General features: G+C 38.0%; 2 protein-coding genes across 2 annotated transcripts in view; one reads left to right on the top strand and one right to left on the bottom strand.

Annotated features, from left to right (window-relative positions):
- CycB3 (cyclin B3) overlaps nucleotides 1–19164 on the bottom strand; it is a 55366-nt gene extending 36202 nt beyond the window's left edge. Inside the window, exon 1 of the mRNA XM_089837616.1 lies at nucleotides 19031–19164. Coding sequence (XP_089693742.1) covers nucleotides 19031–19051 — 21 coding nt within the window. The 5' untranslated portion in view covers nucleotides 19052–19164. The remainder of the gene's footprint in view (nucleotides 1–19030) is intronic.
- LOC149676579 (transcription factor Sox-2-like) lies at nucleotides 5583–11564 on the top strand. Its single transcript, XM_089837615.1, has 2 exons — nucleotides 5583–7415; nucleotides 7711–11564. Exon 2 carries the CDS (start codon nucleotides 8410–8412, stop codon nucleotides 9724–9726), a length of 1317 nt encoding a protein of 438 aa, XP_089693741.1. The 5' UTR covers nucleotides 5583–7415; nucleotides 7711–8409; the 3' UTR covers nucleotides 9727–11564.
- Nucleotides 19165–21437: the final 2273 nt, after the last annotated feature.

Here is a 21437-nt window from a genome sequence, read left to right as displayed (position 1 = left end):
TTTTATCGGCTGGTCAGTCAAGAAAGAAAAAAAGAGGGGGTACGAAGAAATAGAGTGTGGCTACATGGCGCGCCCGAGCTACGCAATAAGCGCGTGCGTCCCTCTCTTTCAAAATACTATCGGCGCATAGAAATATATCTATTTACGCAATAACTTGATCTTTTCTATATACGCCCATACAAACTTTATTCATCGGAAAATATCTTCGGACCAATGTCATATACACGTGCAGTGTCCGTATATAGACTTTGAGAGACTTGGATGGAAGCGAGTATGGAAACTATATAATATCGCTTTCAAGAAGCTCAGAGACTCAGAAAGTCAGTATGAGTGTGTGAAAAACTGGCTAAGAAGTTGGTAAAATTGTCTAATTGGCGTTTTAAATTGTTTAAGAAGTTGGAAGAAATGTCTAAACCGCGAGTAAAAGTTTCTAAAAGGTTTGAAAAAGGTTTAAAACGCGCGTAAAGTGTTTAAAAGTTATAAAAATGTCAAAACAGCGCGTAAACGTTTCTAAAGGGTTAGAAAAAGGTCTAAACAGCGGCGTAAAAGTGTCAAAAGGGATAGAAAAAGGTCTAAAACGCGCGTAAAAGTGTCTAAGAAGTTGTAACAATGTCTGAAACGCAAGTAAAATTGGCTGAGATGTTGTTAAAAGGTATAAAAACGCATAAAAATGTCTAAAAAGTTGAAAAATTGTCTAAATGCCACTTAAAGTTGTTTAAAAAGTTGAAAAAATGTCTAAAGGGTGCGTAGAAGTTTCTAAAAAGGTGTAAAACAAGGTCGTAAAATATTAAGAGGCAACCGAACTTTTCAATACGAATTTTAACCATCCCAAATCGCTTACAAAAATTGTGCAAATAATAATAATAATAAAAAAACCCTTTTGCTAGAAATAACTATCTCGTGATCTAAATAATACAAGAAGATATAGCAAAATGGCAAAACTGTATCATATTCCAATGTCAAAAATAACACCGAGTGCCATTACCCCTATCCCATGGATGTAGTAAAGGAGGGAAAACTGTGAATCTAGTCTTGGTTGGTGGTGGCAATGGTTGAGCAGAATCAAAAGCGTTGATAATAAATATTTTTCAAGGAACGAACGCCAAAGATTAAAGGGGGGAGGGGAGGGGGAGAGGACAGAGGAGGGGGGGGGTGAAGAAATGAGTTTCCATCTTCCATAGAATTTAACCATCTTTCAGTTCTTTAAAGAGATGAGAAACTTCCAAGCGCCGACGCTGGAACTTTTCTTGAATAATAAAAAAAAACAACCATCCTTTTGAAAGCTTGGAGTAGCGAAAGTATATGAGAGAGAGAGAGAGGTTTTTTTAAAGAAAAATAACATTCATATATATCTAGCAATAGCTGCATTAGGACGACAGAGAAACAAAAATGTAAGCCTCGTACAGGGATATGAAGAGAAGTATATACATCAGAAGTACATAATTTGAAATATATTACATTGCGTCAGTGTCGTTATTTAAAGAATATAACAAAAATTAAATTTATTTCTAGCTGACTTCTACAGGGTTTTCTCTAATTATTTCCGGGGATTTTCCATGAGATTATAGATAGTGTGCGTAATCAGGACGGTCTAGAGAGTTTAAGGGTCCCGGAAAAATTGACGAAATCGCGGGCCCCCATCGAAACAGCAGTACATGTGATTAGGGCCCCTCTCTCTCGACGGCCCTGTGTGCATTGAAGGGGCTAGGAGAAATTTATTCCCCCTTTTCTTAACTTTAACTGCGCATGCGCGTCAGGGTTGACAGTAATTTGTTATTAGAGAATCTAATGCAAGTTTGGAACAGAACCGAACTACAGACTTTTTGCTCCGTTGCAGATAGCGGTTGAATATTGCGCACTAACAAATGACTGGCAACAGTTGTTAGCACACTATCAATTGGCCTATTTTTAAATTCCTGACTTTTCTAGCTTTAAATCAGTCCCAAAGCTGCAAACTCTCTTGAGTCATAAAGGTTCTGGCAACACTGGGCCTGCGGTACCAGTTCTAAAGCTACAAACTCTCTTGAGCCATTAAGGTTCTAGCAACACTGGGCCTGAGGTACCAGTTCTAAAGCTACAAACTCTCTTGAGCCTTTAAGGTTCTGGTAACACTGGGCCTGGGGTACCCTCTAAAAAAAGTACTTTGTTCTTGAAGAACACAAGGATGGAACAGAAACCTCCATAAATACCTACATACCGTCAGGGGCGTGCCAACTACGGGGGCAGCGGGGGCGAAGGCCCCCGCTCAAATTTGGAACTCTATGGGACTTTAACATTAGGCAGCCATTTTGCCCCCGCTAAAGTAGAAAGTTTTGGTTCATGTTGGCACGCCTCTGCATACCGTTGCAACCAAGTCCTCCCAGCATGCTCAGCATTCTGGTAGGGATCGTACGATCCGAAAAATGGAGTTGATAAACAAAATGGCGGCCCCCATAGAGAGCTTTCAGTTGGAGGAGGAGGAGCTGAGTCTCGTGACATAATTTAAGCTGCCATATTGGTGGGTTTAAAGCAGGAATGAAGCTGAGACCACCCAATATGGCTACCAGAACAGCGGTAAGACTTACTATCCCATCTGAAAGCGAGTCTATACCGATGAAAACTAAAAAAAAAAATGGCGGGACCGATTGACGTCCTATAACTTCTATTAAACGCCCTTCTGTCATTGAAAATGTTGAAAAAGGAGTCGACTGGCCTAGGTTATGTTATGTACACTTCTTCTTTTGAAAAGGAATTTTTCTAAAGGAATAGCGTCGAGCGGCAAGTAAAGGTTCACGTTGGAATAGAGAATTCTATGCTATTTCTAAGCAAAAATAGGAGAAGGGAGGGTGATAGAAGTGACGTGGGGAGAACGCAATGAAAACGTCGGAATTGCGATGGGTTTTTGTAAAAGGGTGCTACGTCGTTTTCCGTATAGCTTTAGATTTTTTTGTTGAATGTCGCCCAGTCATATAGGGGTCACGGGCTGGCTATCCAAAAGAGTTCTTTTTAGAGAGAGAAGCCAAGCTATGGGAGGAGGAATAATGAAATGAAGATATATATATTATATATATAAAAAGGGGTAGGGGTAATGGTGGGGGGTAAGGGGTCCCGGTGTTTTTCAATGGAGACTCGGTTGGTCCTTGCAAAAGCCTTATCGGGTTCCCGGGCTATTGTGTTATTGTCTCAAAAGAGAATCTACTAGGCCGAAAAACGTCCCTTTTCTAAAAGCACGAGAGAGAGAGAGTTTTTCCCGCCTAGTTTTCCCGCGCGCGGGCTACGGCACGCGCCATAACCAAACTCGGGATCCACAGAGTTATATAGTCTAGACCTTTTTGCAGTACGTATTCTATTTTTTCCCGCCAGAATGAACGAATGAATGAAAAAAAATAAGGCGGGAAAAAAATTGTATATATCGCGTTCCCAAAAGAAACTCACGCGGTTTTAATATTAAAAGGACGAGCAGCGCGCGACTAGAGAATGAAGACTAGCGCGAGCGCGCCAAAAACTACGTAAAGGATGGAGAAATATTTTTCCCGCCGAAAATACTACGGTCTCGTGCCGCCAAGATCGGTTTCGGTTATCCATCCCATGTGGTTGTTTTAAAAGCGCGCGCGCGCGGTAATTTTCCCGCCAAATTATTGTTATCATCATCACGTGTTTTACCGGGAAGATGACCCTACGCGAGTATGGAAATTAAACACGGAAATTCATTAGTGAAATAATTATTGTTAAAGTGGGGTAAGTTAAACAAAGAAAAATAATAATAAATAAATAATAAAAAAAGAAAAACATAGGTCCGTTTTGAGTTCTATCTTCTATGTGGTATGTCATTTATTGGAATGTTTCTTCGAAATGTGTTGCCCCATAAATTGAACCGGTTATTTCTTTTCTAAATAAATGTTGATGGAAACGGGCCAATTATTGGATAAATTTGACCAATTTGAGATGACGTTTCGTAAGATAGATTGCCGCTAAGGGTGCTGTTTATTATCATTAATAAAATTAATAATATAAAATCAAAATTATTTGACTTTTCATAACAAACGTAAAAAAGAATGTTTTGCAATTTTGTTACTTTTCTTTACAGGTATTTTTTGTTGTTGTTGCGGCTTTGGGAAGAAAACATAAATAATATAGGTAAGCTTTTAAACATAAGTAAGTTAGTTTTAATGTCACCAGGCGCGGAATGTTTGAAGTTATTTTTAATTTATTGCAGTTGCTGCACGTGCGTTTTTAAGTTACTGTTTTATTGCACGTGCAATAAATTGACCCAATTTAAGTCAAAAATCCAATAAGATTTATTATTAATTTTTAAGGAAAAGGCTTTTATTTTTTGTTAAAAAAAGTAGGTCCCTTCGGAAAGTTTGGGGTCCGCAGCCAGAATATGGGTTCTGAATGGCAATGAAATGAATTATGGGGGGACGATTTTTTTGGACACCATGCCATTAGAGGGGCGAGGTGTTCACCCCTCCCAACACCCCCTGTATATAAAAATATACCAAAATGGAATCTTCCCAATCCCCGAGACACTGAACCAAGGTGTCGGACACTTCATTGAACAGTATAGCTCGAAGTATTTGGGAAAATATATTAAATATAAAATAGTGGTGCAAAAATTAGTGTCCAGTCCCTTGTAAAGAACCTTTAATGACCCCTACAAGTTTGTGGTTATTCAAAAATATGTTAGTAGACATTGCTTTAAATGTATCTGGTATAACTCGTAGTATTTAGGAAAATATATTAAATTTAAAAATGGTAGTTCAAAAAGGAGTGTCCATCCCCTCGTAAACAACCTTTTACGACCCCAACAAGTTCGAGAAGGTTATTCTAGTTTAAAAGGTAATTTTGCACGGACCACACCTATTTCTGAAGCATTTTACCTTCCGAGGACAGTCCAAGGAAAGATCAAAGTTCAGGGGTGGGCCAAAAAAAAAAGAAAAATCCAGGTGCATGTCACCATCTTCACGCTATTCACGAATTTTTTGAAGCGGGAGCCCATTTTCTTTCTTGGGTTCAAAGGTAGGGAGATTTTTTCTATTTAGAAGGTGTGATTTTTTGGGAATACGGGGGGGGGGGACCACCCGTGGATTATATTGGATACGTCTATTTTTGGTGAGCTCAATAGAGTCGAGTGGACACCGAGCTTTCTTGGACCCCCTAACCCTATTTTTTTTAAACGAATGTGTCGAATTCTTTTTTTTTTAAATTGGTATGAAAGGGTTTTTTTTTCCTTATTTTTTGACAATTCTATTGTAAATTGGTTTTTTATAAAGTGAATTTGTTTAGAAAATTATTGGGTTGTTTGAAAGGTGCCATAGGAAACAATTTAACAAATTTTCTAAGTGGTTAATAACTTGACAAAAAATCTTATATGATTTCATAAATCATAGAAATAAAATCTTTGCGTTGATTACAAGTCACTAAAGGATTATCTTTAATAATAAGTATTTACTAGATATTAAATAAGTATTCAATATATCGTAATAATTCTATAACGTTGCCATTTTTGTTTTCAGGGTATTTTTGTAAGTGCGTATTTCAAAAATATAAATAAATACCATAAATAAAAATTTGTAAAGAATTTTTAAAAAAAATAGTAAATAAACAAATTTTCTATTATAACTCTTTACATCATTTTTTTCTTTTAAAAATTATTTTCAAGTAAACAACATTAAAAACTCCCCTTTTAAAAAATTAGGCATATTAAAGACCAAATTAACCCCAAAAAAAATAGATGGAGGGACTTTCACCAAAAACCATGTGCCAAAAAAAAAATAAAAACCGGTTTTTCCAGTAGTAAAAAAAAGATTCCAACCAAACCCTAGGAATGATCCCTCTTTATAATCTTTCCAAAAAAATACAAAACAAGTTGCAAAACACGGACAGCGTCAAGAAATAGCTACTACTGTCAAAAGTTTCCAGGGAACTCTCTCTCTAGGTTTGATACAAAAATGTACAGAGAGAGAGAGAAAACGCGAGAGCCAAGGGCTGCGTTAAGTGCGAACACATCCAAAGTTTGAAACTTTGCCAAGGGATTCAAACTCCACCCATCACCACCACGCGAACCAGGCTCGTTTCAAGTTCGGGAGAAAAACCGCCGCGCGCTTTTGGGAAGCAAGAGATGAGGGATTTTGGCGCGCTAACGTCGACCACGAGGTCTTGGGTGTATCCTGGACAGTGACGATCGAGAGAGCCTCGCGCATTTAAAGGGGGGAAGAGAGGGAAAACTCCACCTATTTAATGACGTCACACTCTAAAGCGACCAATAAGGCGGCGTTCCAACCAAGGAAACTCAAGGATACCGTGAAAACTAGCTCCCCCATTGGTTCTTTAATAAATCTAAGCGGGGGTTAGTCTATTCTTACCCTCCCCGCTAGAGGATGTCGACAACCAGCTGGGGAAAGATGGAGACCATCCTTTTAACAAAAGCAGCATAGCGCGTAGTGTGGCGGCCTTTTTCCCCTACACACCCCATCAGCCCAACGGAGGACTGAGAACCCAACTTTAGCTGCTCGGGAGGTTTTGCCAAAGCGAACCTTGGAAGTACGGAGACCCGTTTTCAAACTTCCCCAAGTAAAGCGCCCGATCAATATATTCCGAGTCGTAATGAACGGCAGAGGCTCGTAGTGTTATCGCCTCCGTTCAGTCGCCTACTACCACGGTTGCTACTTTCGCACGCTAACGGCTGAGGCGATTATATCCATCGGTCACTAACCGGGCACGTGAAACAACGCCGCCGGACAACGCGCGATTAAAATTGTTGGCTCATCTTTAACGAACGAAAAGAAGGGTTTAAAACTACTCCCCGAGTCCCGGGACCATCCGAAGTGTATGTACGAATCTCGTACTAGATGGACGACGACGTTGCCGGGTTATCAAAATCTTTCTGGAGTATCTAGGGGTATCAAGCCCCACCCCCTCCTGGCATCCCCCCTTCATTGGCACACCACTTGAGGGGCTCAAGAATCTCTACCCTTCTTTATTATTATCCGTTCGACAAAAGATACGGTATGCCAAGTGAGAGAACGTGATCGTTTCAAGAAAGTTTTTCGAGGACACCCTCGCGTTTAACCTTACCCGGACGCCAAAAAAAACCAAACCATAACCTTTTTTTGCTTTTTTAAAAAAACATCAACAATCGCTTGTGATGAGACTCGGGTGACCGTCTTAAGGTTTTTACTAGCACCGGTTTGAAAAATCACCGGTATTTTAAAAAACATATTTTTACCGTCCAACGCGTGGAAAGTTTCATACTGGTGGATTGATTTAAAAATAATAAACTACTAATGTGTTTAATTACGAAACGGAAAGTCGCAATTAACTCCTAAAACTAATTGAATAATTAACTCAAATGATTGTGGTTGTCGTGGATTTTCGATACTAAGAAGTTTAAACCAGGAGCTGGAAATCGCCAGGACTTTTTCGTCAGTTTTAAAGTAAGTTTAAATTTTATTTTAAAATTATTTAATTAGAGGTTGAGAAATTTTTAAAACGAAAGTGTAGTTAGCTACGTAAAGAATTTTAAGAAAGATATTTATAAATTTACAAAATGAAGCCAGGTATCATGAATTTATTTTATTAATTCATGAATATGAATGTTTTTGATCGTCAAATTATTTCTCAACCTCTAAAGTAACGCGTTTGAAAACAAGCAACCCTCGCCTAATTTTAAGAAATGAGTGTTATGGAAGGTCAAAAATTGAGTGTCATTTTCGCGATTTAAAACTTCAGATAAACTCGGTGACGTTGGTTTAACGTGTACTTCGGACGGTCAAGATCAAATTAATACGAAAACCCAACACCGACGTCGACGACTTCGTTTTAAATTTTAAACGGAATTCAATTCGAATTGACAAAAAGATTTACTCGGAGGTGAAAATATTGTCCTTCCGATATAGTTCGGAGGAAGAAAGTTAAATTAGCGGAAGTCGTCGGTCCTCCGCTTCCCGTACATCATTCGGCGTGGACGAACCGACGGGCCTCGCTCTGCACTGGGCCAGGTCGGCGGCGGTGGCAGCGGCGGCCTCGTCCTACCCGGGCGGGCACGCCCTGCACCCCTACCATCACCCGTCCGTCACCCTACTACAGCACCCGGACTCGGGACCCAACTCGCCGCCGGCGCAACCCAACCGGGGATCGCCCTACTCCCTCGGCGTACAACACCATAGCCATCAAGTGGCCGGGGCGACGGATTCCTCCGTTCGCCCCGGCAGCGATCACGGCTCGTGTCCTTGCCAGCTTTGCAGCAGCGCTCACGGTCCCGGCTCCGAAACCTCAATCTCTCAACTCCATCATTCGCAGCACCATCATTCCCAACAACATCCCCAACACAGACAACAACATAGCCCCCATCAGACATCGTCGAGTCCTCATCCCGCCGGCAGCCTGGCGTCCTTGCATCACGAACGCGAATATTCCTCACCCTACGCTATGTACGCCTCCCATCACGTACAAGGGCACGGAGGGCATCTAAGTATGGGAGGCGATCCCGGCGAAATGAAAGGGGTCAGCGGCGGTGGACCCCAATCGGTCCCGGGACAAACTAACTTGCACGGATGTTCCCCGGCGACAACGCCAGTTTCGCATCATCATCCGGGTGGTCCCGGAGGAGGAACCGGAGGTCCCGGTGGGAATAATTCCTCCGGCGGTGGCGGAAACACCGGTGGTGGAGGTGGTACGGGAGTCAATAAGAAGGACATTGATCGCGTCAAGAGACCCATGAACGCGTTTATGGTGTGGTCCCGCGGACAAAGACGTAAAATGGCCCAAGAAAACCCAAAAATGCACAATTCCGAGATAAGTAAACGATTAGGAGCCGAGTGGAAGTTACTTTCGGAGGCCGAAAAGAGACCGTTTATCGACGAAGCCAAGAGGTTAAGAGCGGTTCATATGAAAGAGCACCCCGATTACAAGTACAGGCCTAGGCGCAAAACGAAGACCCTGATGAAAAAGGACAAATATCCGTTAGGGTCAGTCGGTAGCGGGGGTCCCGGCGGTCCCGGGAGCGGTTCCGTCGGATTGTCCGGTTCGGGAGGCGGCGTTCACCATTCTTCGGGCCTTCTCCATCCATCGAGCGCCGATTCGAGAAACAACGCCGCGGCGGCTGCGGCCGCTGCCGCGGCAGCCGCCCAAGTGTCCCGGGATATGTACCAAATGAACGGTTACATGCCCAACGGCTACAGTAGCATGATGCACGAAGCGGCCCACGCCTATCAAACGCACGCGGCCGCTTACGGAGGAATGCAGGCCAACTCGGGCCTGTACCCCAGATACGACATGTCCCCAATGACGACGGGTTCCAGTATGTCCATGTCCTACATGAACGGCGGTTCGGGGTACAGTATGCCCATGACGTCGGCCTACACGTCCATGGGTTCCGGAGGCGGTTCGACGACGCCCGTTAGCGGAGGTTCCACGGGCTCCGGCGGAGGCGGTTCAATTACCATCAAAACGGAACCTAGCCACGGTGGCGGTGGTTCATCCTCTCAAAGTTCTTCGCCGGCCGGGGGAATGGGTAGTTCCGGTAGCGGCGGTCCGCCACCCCAACCGGGACAGAGAGGTAGAGTAGGACCGGGTGGGGTACAACCTCCCAGTACGGCGGATTTAAGGGACATGATCAGTATGTACTTGCCCGGAGGCGACGGCTCGGGCGTTGATTCCTCGGGTCACGTTAGGGGCTTACAGCCCATTCAAAGTCATCTATATCAAAGCCCCGCTGATGGAACTATGCCCTTGACGCATATGTAGCCCACAGCCCAATTGTTTAAGGAACCCTTAATTCAGTTATTAATACCATAAAAAAAGGATGTTGTTATCTCGGCGTTTGACGTACGCGTTTTACGGTACGTTATTTATAAATAAAGTTTAAAAAGAAAAAAAAAACACGAAAATTGTCTATCTTCTTAATTAAATGTAAATTCATACGAAGATGACAATAACAAACAAATATAAAGACGATTCGATTATATATAATTAATATAAATATATATAAAAATTCCCAGGGCTAATTAAATAAATTCATCAAGGGAGAAATTAATTAAGTTAAAATCATCCTCACGTCAATTTAAAAAAAAAAATCCCAAAGTAAAAAATCAAGTTTAGTTTAAAATTTTGCAGTAATTGGAGGCAAAATTTAAAACAAATCCCAGTTAAAACTATAAATAATTATAGGTTATAATATATTCCTACTACGTGTAAAAACTAATATAAGAAACAAAAACAAACTGGGTGTTTTTTGATATGACGTCATCGTGGGACACAAAAAAAAATAAATATTTTGTTTTTATCTCAAGAAAAATTCGGAAATAATTCCAAAAAAAGTTACGTCAAAAATGTTCAAAAAAAAAAAAATTGTGTGATGTGAAAAAGTGTGCACGTCATCATTGTGATCTCGAAAAAGATCACAAATCCGAAAAAATACTCGCGATAACGAGAAATTTTTTTTAAAACAAAGATTTGAGACGTACCACAGCACTTCAAATAAGTTCATTGGAGAAAAAAAAATAGTTTTCGGTTTAAAAAATTAAACAACAACTTCAACGTTCTTTGTTTAAAACATGAAAGGATGCCGACGACTACGACTTGATTCTCGCCCCAACAACCCAACTCATAAAATACTACAGTACTCTGCTATATCCATACACAACTGTGTCAGCTAAAAAAAAAAAAAACTGAATTTTCGTTTTTGTTTTCAAACGACTTCAAAAAATTTTTCACCAATTTTCAACGATTTTCTCATAAAGCACACGGCAAAAACCAGCAGCACACGCAACGTAAGTAGGCTAATATTCTATGCTAATGTTTTTTTTTCTTCTCTTTTTTTTAAAAACTAAAAATATATTTCATTTTTAATTAAGCTATTTGTTAATTAAGTATAAAACGTTTTTTCTGGTATTTTTAAGAATTTAACGAATTTAATTTTTATCTCTACCCTTAATTTTAATCTCAAAATGTTCCTATTTAAAAAAAAACGAAAAGAAAATTAATTACTTAAATAATACCCCGTAATCTCAATTAATATTAATTTAATTTTAACGCCTACCGAATTAACTAATTTTTTAAAACTAATTAGTATACGTAAAGTGCGCTGGCTAATTTTCCTCAATTCCTCTCTTAAGTTAATTTAAATTTTGTGTATAAGATATTTTTAATTGTTTTAAATAATTAATTTAAAGAAAATTTTCTTAAAGAAGAAAAAAAAAGCTTAGGTAAAAAATCCTCGAATCTGAATCGCGGCCCTTGTGAACTGAACTGATGTATATATTAAGTACCAATTCGCCCCCTCCCTTCCCCCCTTTAAAATAAATGCCCATGTTGAAGGTTAAATTTAATTAATGGTCAAATTATGTGTTTTATTTTTTTTTTTTGGTTTCAAACTTTTTGGAGGTATATATATTATTATATTATTAATTATATAAAAAAAACAATTGGGAGAAAATAACTAAAACTCGATCCTGGGTGGTCAGTTTGAACATTTATCTCAAAAAGAGAGAGATATATGCCCCCTTTAAGAAATGATGATGACCTTATGACCCCGTCTACTTTATTTAAAAATGAAATAAAAAAATTGAAAGTAAAAAAAAAAATATATTAAAGTTTTCTTAATTTTTAAACCTTCTAGGTTAGGCCTAAATTAAATATAAATAATTTAATCGTTACGTAATTAGTTAGATAATCCGAGGGAGTAACCACGAATAACTTTCTCAGTAATGAGCCCCTTGACTTAGCAATACTTAACGTAGGTTTTTCCTAGTGAGGAGTTTTTAAACTTTCGGTTTCTTTTTAATTTTTTAAAGTCCTGCCAAAAAAAATATTTAAAAAATAAAAATAAAAAAACCAGTATATCCGCTATAGTGTAAAAGACAGAAGAAAGAAAAAAAGAACTTCATTGGCTCCACGTTGTCTATTTAAAAGCTAAGCCTAAACCTCAAAATTACCGGGTTTAAGAGAAGAAACAAGAAAGCATAATATATAATTTGGTTGGGCCTTGGCTCATGGCCACAAAAATGCCCCCTTCCTTTAGTTTTCTTGGTGCTTTTCAGTCCACCCACAACAACTCATCAAAAGTATCGCCCCCAAAACCGTAATATAGTGATACTATATATTAAATATTATTGAAATCTACCCATAATTATTTCCCCAATTGCACTAAAGGGGCTAGAGAAATTTCCTCCCCAATTTTCTTAAGTTAATTTTAAATCCACGCGCTTAATGTAGCAGGGCTGCCAGTTATTTGTGACTCCAGCATCTCTCCCTCAGGTTTTAAACTGAATGATTACTGAAGTTTTTCAGTCTGTACTCTGTTGTAGATAGAAAAGGGTTTAATTGCACACGTCACAAATGACTGACAAAAACTGTCCGCACGCTATATGAAGGGGATATTAAAACTGGGGGTAGAGTACTTCCACGAGCAAAGGGGGTAGGGTATCGTTAGGATTATTTCTGGGTATATCAAGGTTATCCCAAATTTTATTTCAAAGATCTCTGTTTAAAGAAAAGTTCAGGCAACATGACATTATACCCTTAAAAGAACGGACTTTAATATTGAAATAAACAAATAAATGATTAGCATTTAATTAGTCTTAAAAACTATCAAGGACTATTGCGCCGTCCGCCATTGGTTTTGTGGCGTCTGCTAGACAGAACACTTTATCTCTACGGTATGGTTGAAGCAAGAACCAATTCCGCGCGGTTTCTCGCTAGCAGACACCACTAAACATGGCCAAGTAGTAATCAGCGTTTTAAATAAATTTAAATAAACGTTATTTACTTTTAAATAAAATATCATTTATTTATTTATTTTTAATTATTTCCCTTCTATTTTTTTGGGGGAAAAAGGCCGTTTTTTAAGGTATAATGTTATGTTACCTGAAAATTTCATTTAAAGGTAAACGCGAAGGGAGAGTAAATGTCCAATTCATGCGTGTCAGCGTACCTTTATCCCTACGTGTTATAATAAACCAGTCTATGAACAATTTGCGAATCAAGTCAGCGAAATAATATACTACGGTGTTTTTATACAATTTACATACAAAAGAACATTTTGTTATAAGGCAGGCAGGGGTGTCATATGGCATGACAATGCTCTAAGCAATAATATACTATGTAACTAACTTTTAGCGGAAAAATACTGCCTTAGCAGTCTTTAGTTTTAACTCTATTACGGGACATGATTTAATTATATTGGTTGCTGCTAAAGTTAGGTTATTTAAACAGCTAACCTTGTGAGGATTTAAATTTACTATTTAATCTAAATTTACGAGCTATAATTTAATTTTTAATTTAAGGTTCGTCGTCGAAGAAGGAATGAAGTTTATTTTGTATTCAAAGGCTTAAATTAGGATTGTAAAGTTCAAAACCTAAAGTTACCACGAGGGACCAATCACAAGCGTATAAAAGAGTGATTAGCCCCTCAATTCGACTTAATATAATCATAAATTCATGAGATACGTTCCATAAGTATGACACTTCATATACTTCGTAATGCTAGAGACTTACAGCTCGAGCTAGTTCGAGAACGACAAGCGAGAATTGAATACTACACTCGGTGGTTAGTTTTGCAGTCCATCTTCCTATTTAGTCTGTTTACTAAGCCTTTGACAGCGCCTCACCACTCACCAGGCGTCGCTTTACCTCGAATCTGAGCTCCAGTTTGTAACCAGTGACAAACTTTTTGAACATATCTTATGAACTTATGATATAACTATACTACAGATGTTAACCTAACCTAATTAGCAGTACCGTCTACAATGTAATCATGTATTAAACTTGTTGCTGTTAATATCTCTTGAAACATTGCATTACAAAAACATAACAACTACAATAACAGACCTTCCCCGCCCCAAAAGAAAAAAATCAATGACTATGAAAAGAGTACACGTGGGCCCCTTTGGTTCATTTCATTCATTGAATCATTTTTGAAGAATGACGTACCAAAGGACGTACGTACCTAGAGCAGGGTCATTCATTTTAAAACAGAGCATGGAAACCCCCCTCCAGTCAGGATGGGTTAGGGTGGGGGTAGATTGCCCCTGAGCCAAAGGTGACCCCTACAAGACCTTTTAGATTTTTAATACCACATAGTTCTTAACCGCACCGCCGCCGCCCGATATGCCTCATAACTTATACCTCTCCGAGTCTCCTCCTAAGGGTGGAGTGGGGTGGGCCCCCCTCCGTTACCAATTGGGCACTATAGTATGTATGTTCGATATCAATGTACAGTAAGTACTATAGTTGAGTTGGAACAAAGCCCGTTGTGATACGAATTGTTTTTAACCACGAGGTTTGAATTTAATATTCGAATTGAAAGAGAAAATATGTATTTTTAAAGGAATAGCGACGTGATTTAAAAATTATCTCAAATCTAAGAAAACCTTACTTTTTTGTGAGTTTAAACTCTTCTGATTCCAAAAATATGCTTGATTAATATTTAAATATGAAGGAAAACACAGAAAAAACACTTTGAAAACTTGAAATTTTGGGGGGCAAAAGCAAATTTGCGAAGAAGATTTTTGGCGGGTTTTCTCCTTGCTACGTCACTCACGGCATCTCGCGGAAAAGCCAAACGCGCGCGCCCGAGACTCGGGAGTCTACTAATGCCGCGCGAATCTGAATAAAATAGGCTTAAGACTTAGGCTGAGACACTAACAGGCGTCACGTGAGCGACATCTAGAGTGAATGTTTCTCCTTACTACGTCATCAAGCGAAACAAAATTTTAACTAGGCCTTTTCCAAACACTAAACTTTGATTGCAATTTTACAAATTTCTACGAAACCAAATACAAAAGTAAACATATCATAATAAACTAGATTTTTCAAGGATTTTTTTAGCATTTTAAGTTTGTGGGTGACGAAAATTATGTCACTAACACTTTAAATAGGGAAGAAGGCCAAACATTATCTCATATTCAAATTCCCTTAGCTGCTGACTTGAGGATGTTTTCAATATTTCCCTGATTTTTATGCAAACAAAACGCTACAGTTGAGTTGTCAATCAATGTTGTTAATAGGGGATATTTGTTAAGAATTTTATTGTGTTATAAACAAGTCAACACTTTTTTCATTGTAGCCCGCGACACTGGTTACAATCCTCCATAAACCCAAGAACATGTTTATTGGTGGTTACAATCTTCCATAAACCCAAGAACATATTTATTGCTGGTTACAAACAATCCTCCATAAACCCAAGAACATATTTATTGCTGGTTACAAACAATCCTCCATAAACCCAAGAACATATTTATTGCTGGTTACAAACAATCCTCCATAAACCCAAGAACATATTTTTTGCTGGTTAGAAACAATCCTCCATAAACCCAAGAACATATTTATTGCTGGTTACAAACAATCCTCCATAAATCCTTGTCGGTTAGCTGTGGCATAGGGGCTAGCCACCACCCCTCTATGCATTGTATAGGCGTTAGATAAGTGGCAATAAGTCGCAAGATGACTTGGTCCAATTAGCTAGCTAGCTGAAACCCAAGAACATATTTATTGCTGGTTACAAACAATCCTCCATAAACCCAAGAACATATTTATTGCTGGTTACAAACAATCCTCCATAAACCCAAGAACATATTTATTGCTGGTTACAAACAATCCTCCATAAACCCAAGAGCATATTTATTGTCGGTTACAATCCTCCATAAACCGAAGAACATGAAATTTAGTAGAGTTGAGAATAGTTTTAACGCAAAAATATCGAAATCAGATACACTATTAACAAGACTCGTATTTTCTCGCTTGCTACAAATCAGATGGTTAAAAGTATAGGTTTTAGGATTTGGTAAATAACATAACGCGGCGCGTAGGTCAAAAACCGCTCTATTTTGCTCCGTCAATCCCCACTGATCCAAGCTTTGATCCCCTTACAACCAAAGGGGCTTTCCGCTATATCCCCATAACGTTCAATCTTGTCTACCGGGGCGGTACGGCCCCCCATTTTTAGGGTGTTTGGGTGCTGCAAAAATGTCCGTTAGACCTTGCTTGGGGTTAGAGAGTGATCGCTTTTAATATAATTTGAAGGACTATAAAATATTAGGGTTTTTTTTGCCTCCCTGGCCCCATGGGCCCGGCGATGATAAGCTTATAACGGTCTCCCTCACTTCATAGGACCTCTGCGAGACTATGGGGGAAACTTTAACTTTGAAATATTATTCCTGTGACTATGGGGAATAATTAGTTTTGCTGAAAATTTCATTATATTAATTTGTAGCGAGGGCTGAATGTTTTGTTAGTTGGGTTTTTAACAGTCCATAACTTTTGTTCTAATGTGTTTAGATTATATTTGAATGTACCACGAGAAAGAGGGCATTCTATAGAGTAATAGCTCCAAGTTTCATAACCCTAACTATTGAAATATATTTACAACGTAAAATTGAAATGTTTCAACTGATATATTTGTTAGTTGTATCTTAAACAGGCCATAACTTATTTAGATTACATTTGAATGTACTACGAGAAAGGGGGAATTCTATAGAGTAATAGCTCCAAGTTTCATAACCCAAACTATTGAAATATAATTTCTAAAATATAAGTTTTGGTCCAAATCGCGGAATATTACAAATTTCACCCAAAACTAAAACTGGTCATAACTTAAGTGCCAAAGTACGTGGGTCAAATTTGAAGGTATACCTTGATAAATTAGACATTCCATAGATTATTACGAGGTCATCACTATCCTTTCTCTGTATTTTGAAGCAAAATCTTGAAGGTAAAAGAAAAAAAAATAATATTCCTTTCTGGATTTTGAAATCCTTGAAAGAAATTAAATTAACGAAAACTAGTAAAAATAATTTTGAAATTTTCGTGGCTAACAACAAAAAACCCAAATTAAAACGAGTTTTTTTTTCTTTCTTCTTTTATCTTTTCTTGGCGTAACTCGGAGGCGGTCACGTCAAAACTAATAAGCAGATTATGATTGATAATCGTGTAATAACACCCTGTACAATACAACTAGATACCATTACCCCGAGTCAAATGTCAACTTAACAAATCGAGAAACGCAACTGTAGTATTCATTTTCAAAAAATGTCTACCAAAATTACGTGGGCTACATAAATGAGTTCAGTCTTGCTATGAAATTAAAACTATTCAATTTTGAAACACCTTGACCACATAAGGGCAGATGTTGACGTCCTTGCCTTAAGTGGGGCCCCCGTTTCAATAATTCACCAACCCAATATATCCCAGAACTTTGGGACCAATTAACGAATCCCCTTCCCAGATATTTGGCCTTCTTATTAAAATTCCAAAATTTTTACCAGACATTCTGAGCTCTTTCAAAAAAATCTCCGAAATTCCCCATCATTTCCCTGACAATTTCGAGTTCGACCTCTCTACAAAAATACTCCGATATTTTAGCCATCTTATTAAAACTCCACGATTTTTACTGGACATTTTGAGCCATTTTTAAAAAATTTCCCTTAATTTCGGTGTTCTTTTCGAAAATCCCCAAAAAATTCCCTTGAAGATTTGGTGTCCCTTTCGAAAATTCCCCAAAATCCCTGGGGAACCCGTGTAACACTTTCAACACACACCATAGTGGTTCCACTTTCAAAAATTAAAATTTATTTATCATAGCAAACAAAGTTTACCAAAACGTGAAAATATCCCTTAGAAAACCGGAATTTGATGTCATTAAGAGCAAAAATTCGGAAAAAAAATTGTAAAAACAGAAAAAAAAATGATAAAATTTTTTAAAAAACGGAAATACACAGGCTTAACTTCCCCTCATTATACAGTAGATGACCACGCGGATGTAATTAATAGAAAAAAAAATCCGGTGGGATATATGGTACTGTTAAAAAACGCCAATGCATGAACGAACATTCTAAAATGTCCGCTCTCCAACCTGACATTTTTTTTTTCATTATTATTATATTATATATACATTATCTTTCGCCCAACATATATTATTATTTCACCCTTAAATTATACCATATACTAAGCTTAAAAGCTTAGCCATCCTTATAATTAGGACGGTCTAAACTCAACTTGAAAAATATATAAAAATGCTATTAAAGGGCGTAGGTTCAGTCCACGTAAAAATTTTAATGGGCAAATCTTTTTTTTTTTTACTAACGTCCGTTGTTGATGAGTTTACAAGTAACGTTTCAGTTTTAAGTCTGTACCAATAGTAAACCCAGTTTAATAACGTTAAATAGTATGTGAGTTAAGCTGAATAATGTTTTTTTAAATGTTTAGGTCAGCTTGTACCAGATTTTTTCATACAAAGTCTGATATTTATTTAAGTATTATTATTTAACTTAATCTCTGGTACAGACTTGAGTTGATAAACGTATTGGGTCATCGTGCATGGAATTTTTGGCCCACCCATAAGCGAAAAAGGATTTAAATTTCGCTAAGCCTAACGTACACATACATACAAAAAAAAAAGGTTAGTTTACGTCGACATCGTGTTCACGTTACGGTAAGGTAACGTCCGGTCAAAACTCAAGCTTGCGTAGAATTGACTTTACTTGTCAGTATTATCAAAGTAAGGGAAGATTATAGTACAACATAACCAGTCGTGGTCAAGTCAAGATGGACTTGTCCTCGTTAAGGTCCACTCCCAAAACAAAGAGTCCCGAAACCAATGACACGCACCCCCGGTCGTGGATAGAGACCACTAAATTCGGACCCCCGCCCGTCCGTTAACATAATTTCATTTGGACTTCATTACCCGTAAATATTAGGGGAGACTACTTGCGTAGCGAACGCACGACTTTAACCCTTGGCTTTGTTAGATTTTCCTAGTGAAAAATATACATCGGTGATGGATTGGGATAAAACGAATTTTTGTTTAGTTTAATTCGGGCGAAACGACTTAAAAATGACTTCCATAGGAAGTAACAAGGGTGGGGACATGAATTTATTTTAATTGACTCTGTAATAACCGACTACCGCTTCCATTTAGTAGATTCAAGCGTTACTATAACCTACGATAGCCCCCGATATGCCTAACCAGCCCCTGAGTCCGAGATGATTTTGACCAAGGCTTAAGATTTAAAAACTAACATTAAACTAGACTGAAATTACAAAAAACACTCACCATAACTGGTTCAAATGACATTCAAGTCACGTTTAGGGATAACTAGCGCACTTATTATAAGTAATTTCCGATAATTATCGCGACTTTAAACACGAATTAACATTAAAATTAAGTTAGTACCGTTCACTGACTTTACGCTACAAATTCATATTTCTTCTAAATACCAGTAGCAGACAACCATGGAGGACTACTATAAATAGTTTCTTTTAAATACCAGTAGCAGACAACCATGGAGGAATACTATAAATAGATATTCAACAAGGAGCACCTAGTAACACGAGATACGAAAAATATAAACATATTTAGAGTGTAGGAAAAATATTTTTAAGACAATAATTAATCTATTTGAACAATTTCTTTGGCCTTTAACCTTTCTAAATTAGAGAGGGGCGCGATAACCTCGTAGAGAAAAGTTGAAAAGGGGGGCGGAAGTGACGTACACATCCTGTTTTTCCCCGAATCTTACGACCGTGATTATGAAAATTGAAAAGATAATTGATTCGGAATGAGAAATGTTTTTTTTTATTCTTTCTTCTCTCCTCTCCTAGAAAAATCTTCCCAGAAAAATTTCGAGTTTTTTCTTTTTTTTTATTATTTTTGGATTGGGGATTTCTGAATCAATAGAAGGGGGTACCGAGGGGGTGGACACTATCCTAATTGTTTTCCGATTGAAAATAACGTGTCGTCCCCTTCTTCAAACCATTCAATTCAAATATATTCCAATGTGGGGAACCCCATCCCCCCTTTACCCATAATTGCAATGGATTTTTTTTATTTCAAAAGGGTGAAAATTATTTAAAAACCTTACGCTTTTTTCATAATTATTAAATTCCCAGAATCAAGATATTCAAAATTCTGTTTGAATATGTTTTTTTTAATTCAATCAGACACTTGAAGGGACAGATATTTAAAATTAATAAATTAAATTTGTACATCCTATAACAGACTTAATTATCTTTCGATTATTTTAGGGCTATATTAGCCAATGATTTTCGAATATGTATTTTTTAATTCAATCAGACACTTGAAGGGACAGATATTTAAAATTAATAAATTAAATTTGTACATCCTATAACAGACTTAATTACGATTATTTTAGGGCTATATTAACCAATCACTTTTGAATATCTTTTTTAATTCAAACAGACACTTGAAGGGGCAGATATTAAAAATTAAGAAATTAAATTTGTACACTCTATAACAGACATAATTACGATTATTTTAGGGCTATATTAACCGATGATTTTACATAAATTTGTTTCCCCCTACAATTGCTTTTAAAAGCGAGCGCACGGCCACTAACGCGATTTTAAATCCTGTTATTACGCGGCCAATTTTCTTTTTAACTATGGTACGCCAATTTTCTCTGGGGGTCCCAACCTCTCTCCGCAAAAGCCTTTAAGTAGAAACAAGTCAGCGCCTTGAATTAATTACGGTATCTCCCTCAACCTAGTGTGTTTCTACGGAAACCCCGGGCTGTTAGCATCTCTGCCTTTACACTTACATAAATAATAATTAACTAATCATTAACGAAAACGATTCGAAACAGTCTATTAAAACGACGTGAAGGAAATTTTTTAGTGTATTTCAATTAGCGTCTCGAGATACCTTTACACGTTCATTCTTTAAATATATTTATTTATATAAACAAAGCCGAGCCACGAAAACGCGCTGGATTATTACCGAAATGGTGTATAAAAGAGAAAAAAACTCGCGCGCGGAACTTTTTAGGGTATTTTAATTGTCTCGTGTTTGCCTTCTTTACACGTGGTTTCCTTTAATATATTTAAATCTATAAACAAAGCCAGTCCACGAGCGCGCGCGGTCTTTAAACCGAAATGGCGGGAAAATAGCGATGTTTCCCGCGTAAAGTCAAAAAGAATCCTGGCGAATTTTGTTTCTATAAGTAATTTGATGGGTAGAGGCTGAGCAGACTCGCCGTTCCCGGCGCTCGTGACCGGGTAATTACCGGCGGCAAATATCGTATCGGGTCGGTTATGCGCGCGCGCTCGTGATAATCTTTTGCGGTTGGCAAAAAAAAAAAAAAAAAGCTCGCGCGGGGTTGGGCAGTGACGCGGATAAGAATCACGCGCCAACAGAGAGAGAAAAAAGCGCGCCTTTAATATAACATTTTCTTGGCGGGAAAAAAACGTGTTGTCTATGAATTAAAATTGGATTTTTAGATAGATTTTCTCTCTCTCACTCTGTCTATGGGCCGAACTTTTTGCGTTTTGTTCCTCCTACTACATTAAACACTTTGAGTAGCTTGGGATACAGTTAATTTTTGATTGAAAATCCGGTTTCAAATCAATTGTTTTCCAAGACGCGTAAAGACTATAGCTAGGAGTGTACTATATAGTGTTTAAGAGCCGTGAAATTTGAGAGATTGCAATAAGGAACGAGAAGG

This window comes from Phalangium opilio, unplaced genomic scaffold (genome assembly GCF_054372755.1).
Source record: "Phalangium opilio isolate 3A_F unplaced genomic scaffold, DU_Popi_V2 ptg000045l_1, whole genome shotgun sequence".
Taxonomy (NCBI): Eukaryota; Metazoa; Arthropoda; class Arachnida; order Opiliones; family Phalangiidae; genus Phalangium; species Phalangium opilio.
This window is presented reverse-complemented; position numbering and strand designations above follow the sequence as displayed.

Bases quoted from the DNA above. Each gene is read 5' to 3' on its own strand.
- LOC149676579 (XM_089837615.1), top strand. From the start codon at position 8,410: ATGTACGCCTCCCATCACGTACAAGGGCACGGAGGGCATCTAAGTATG.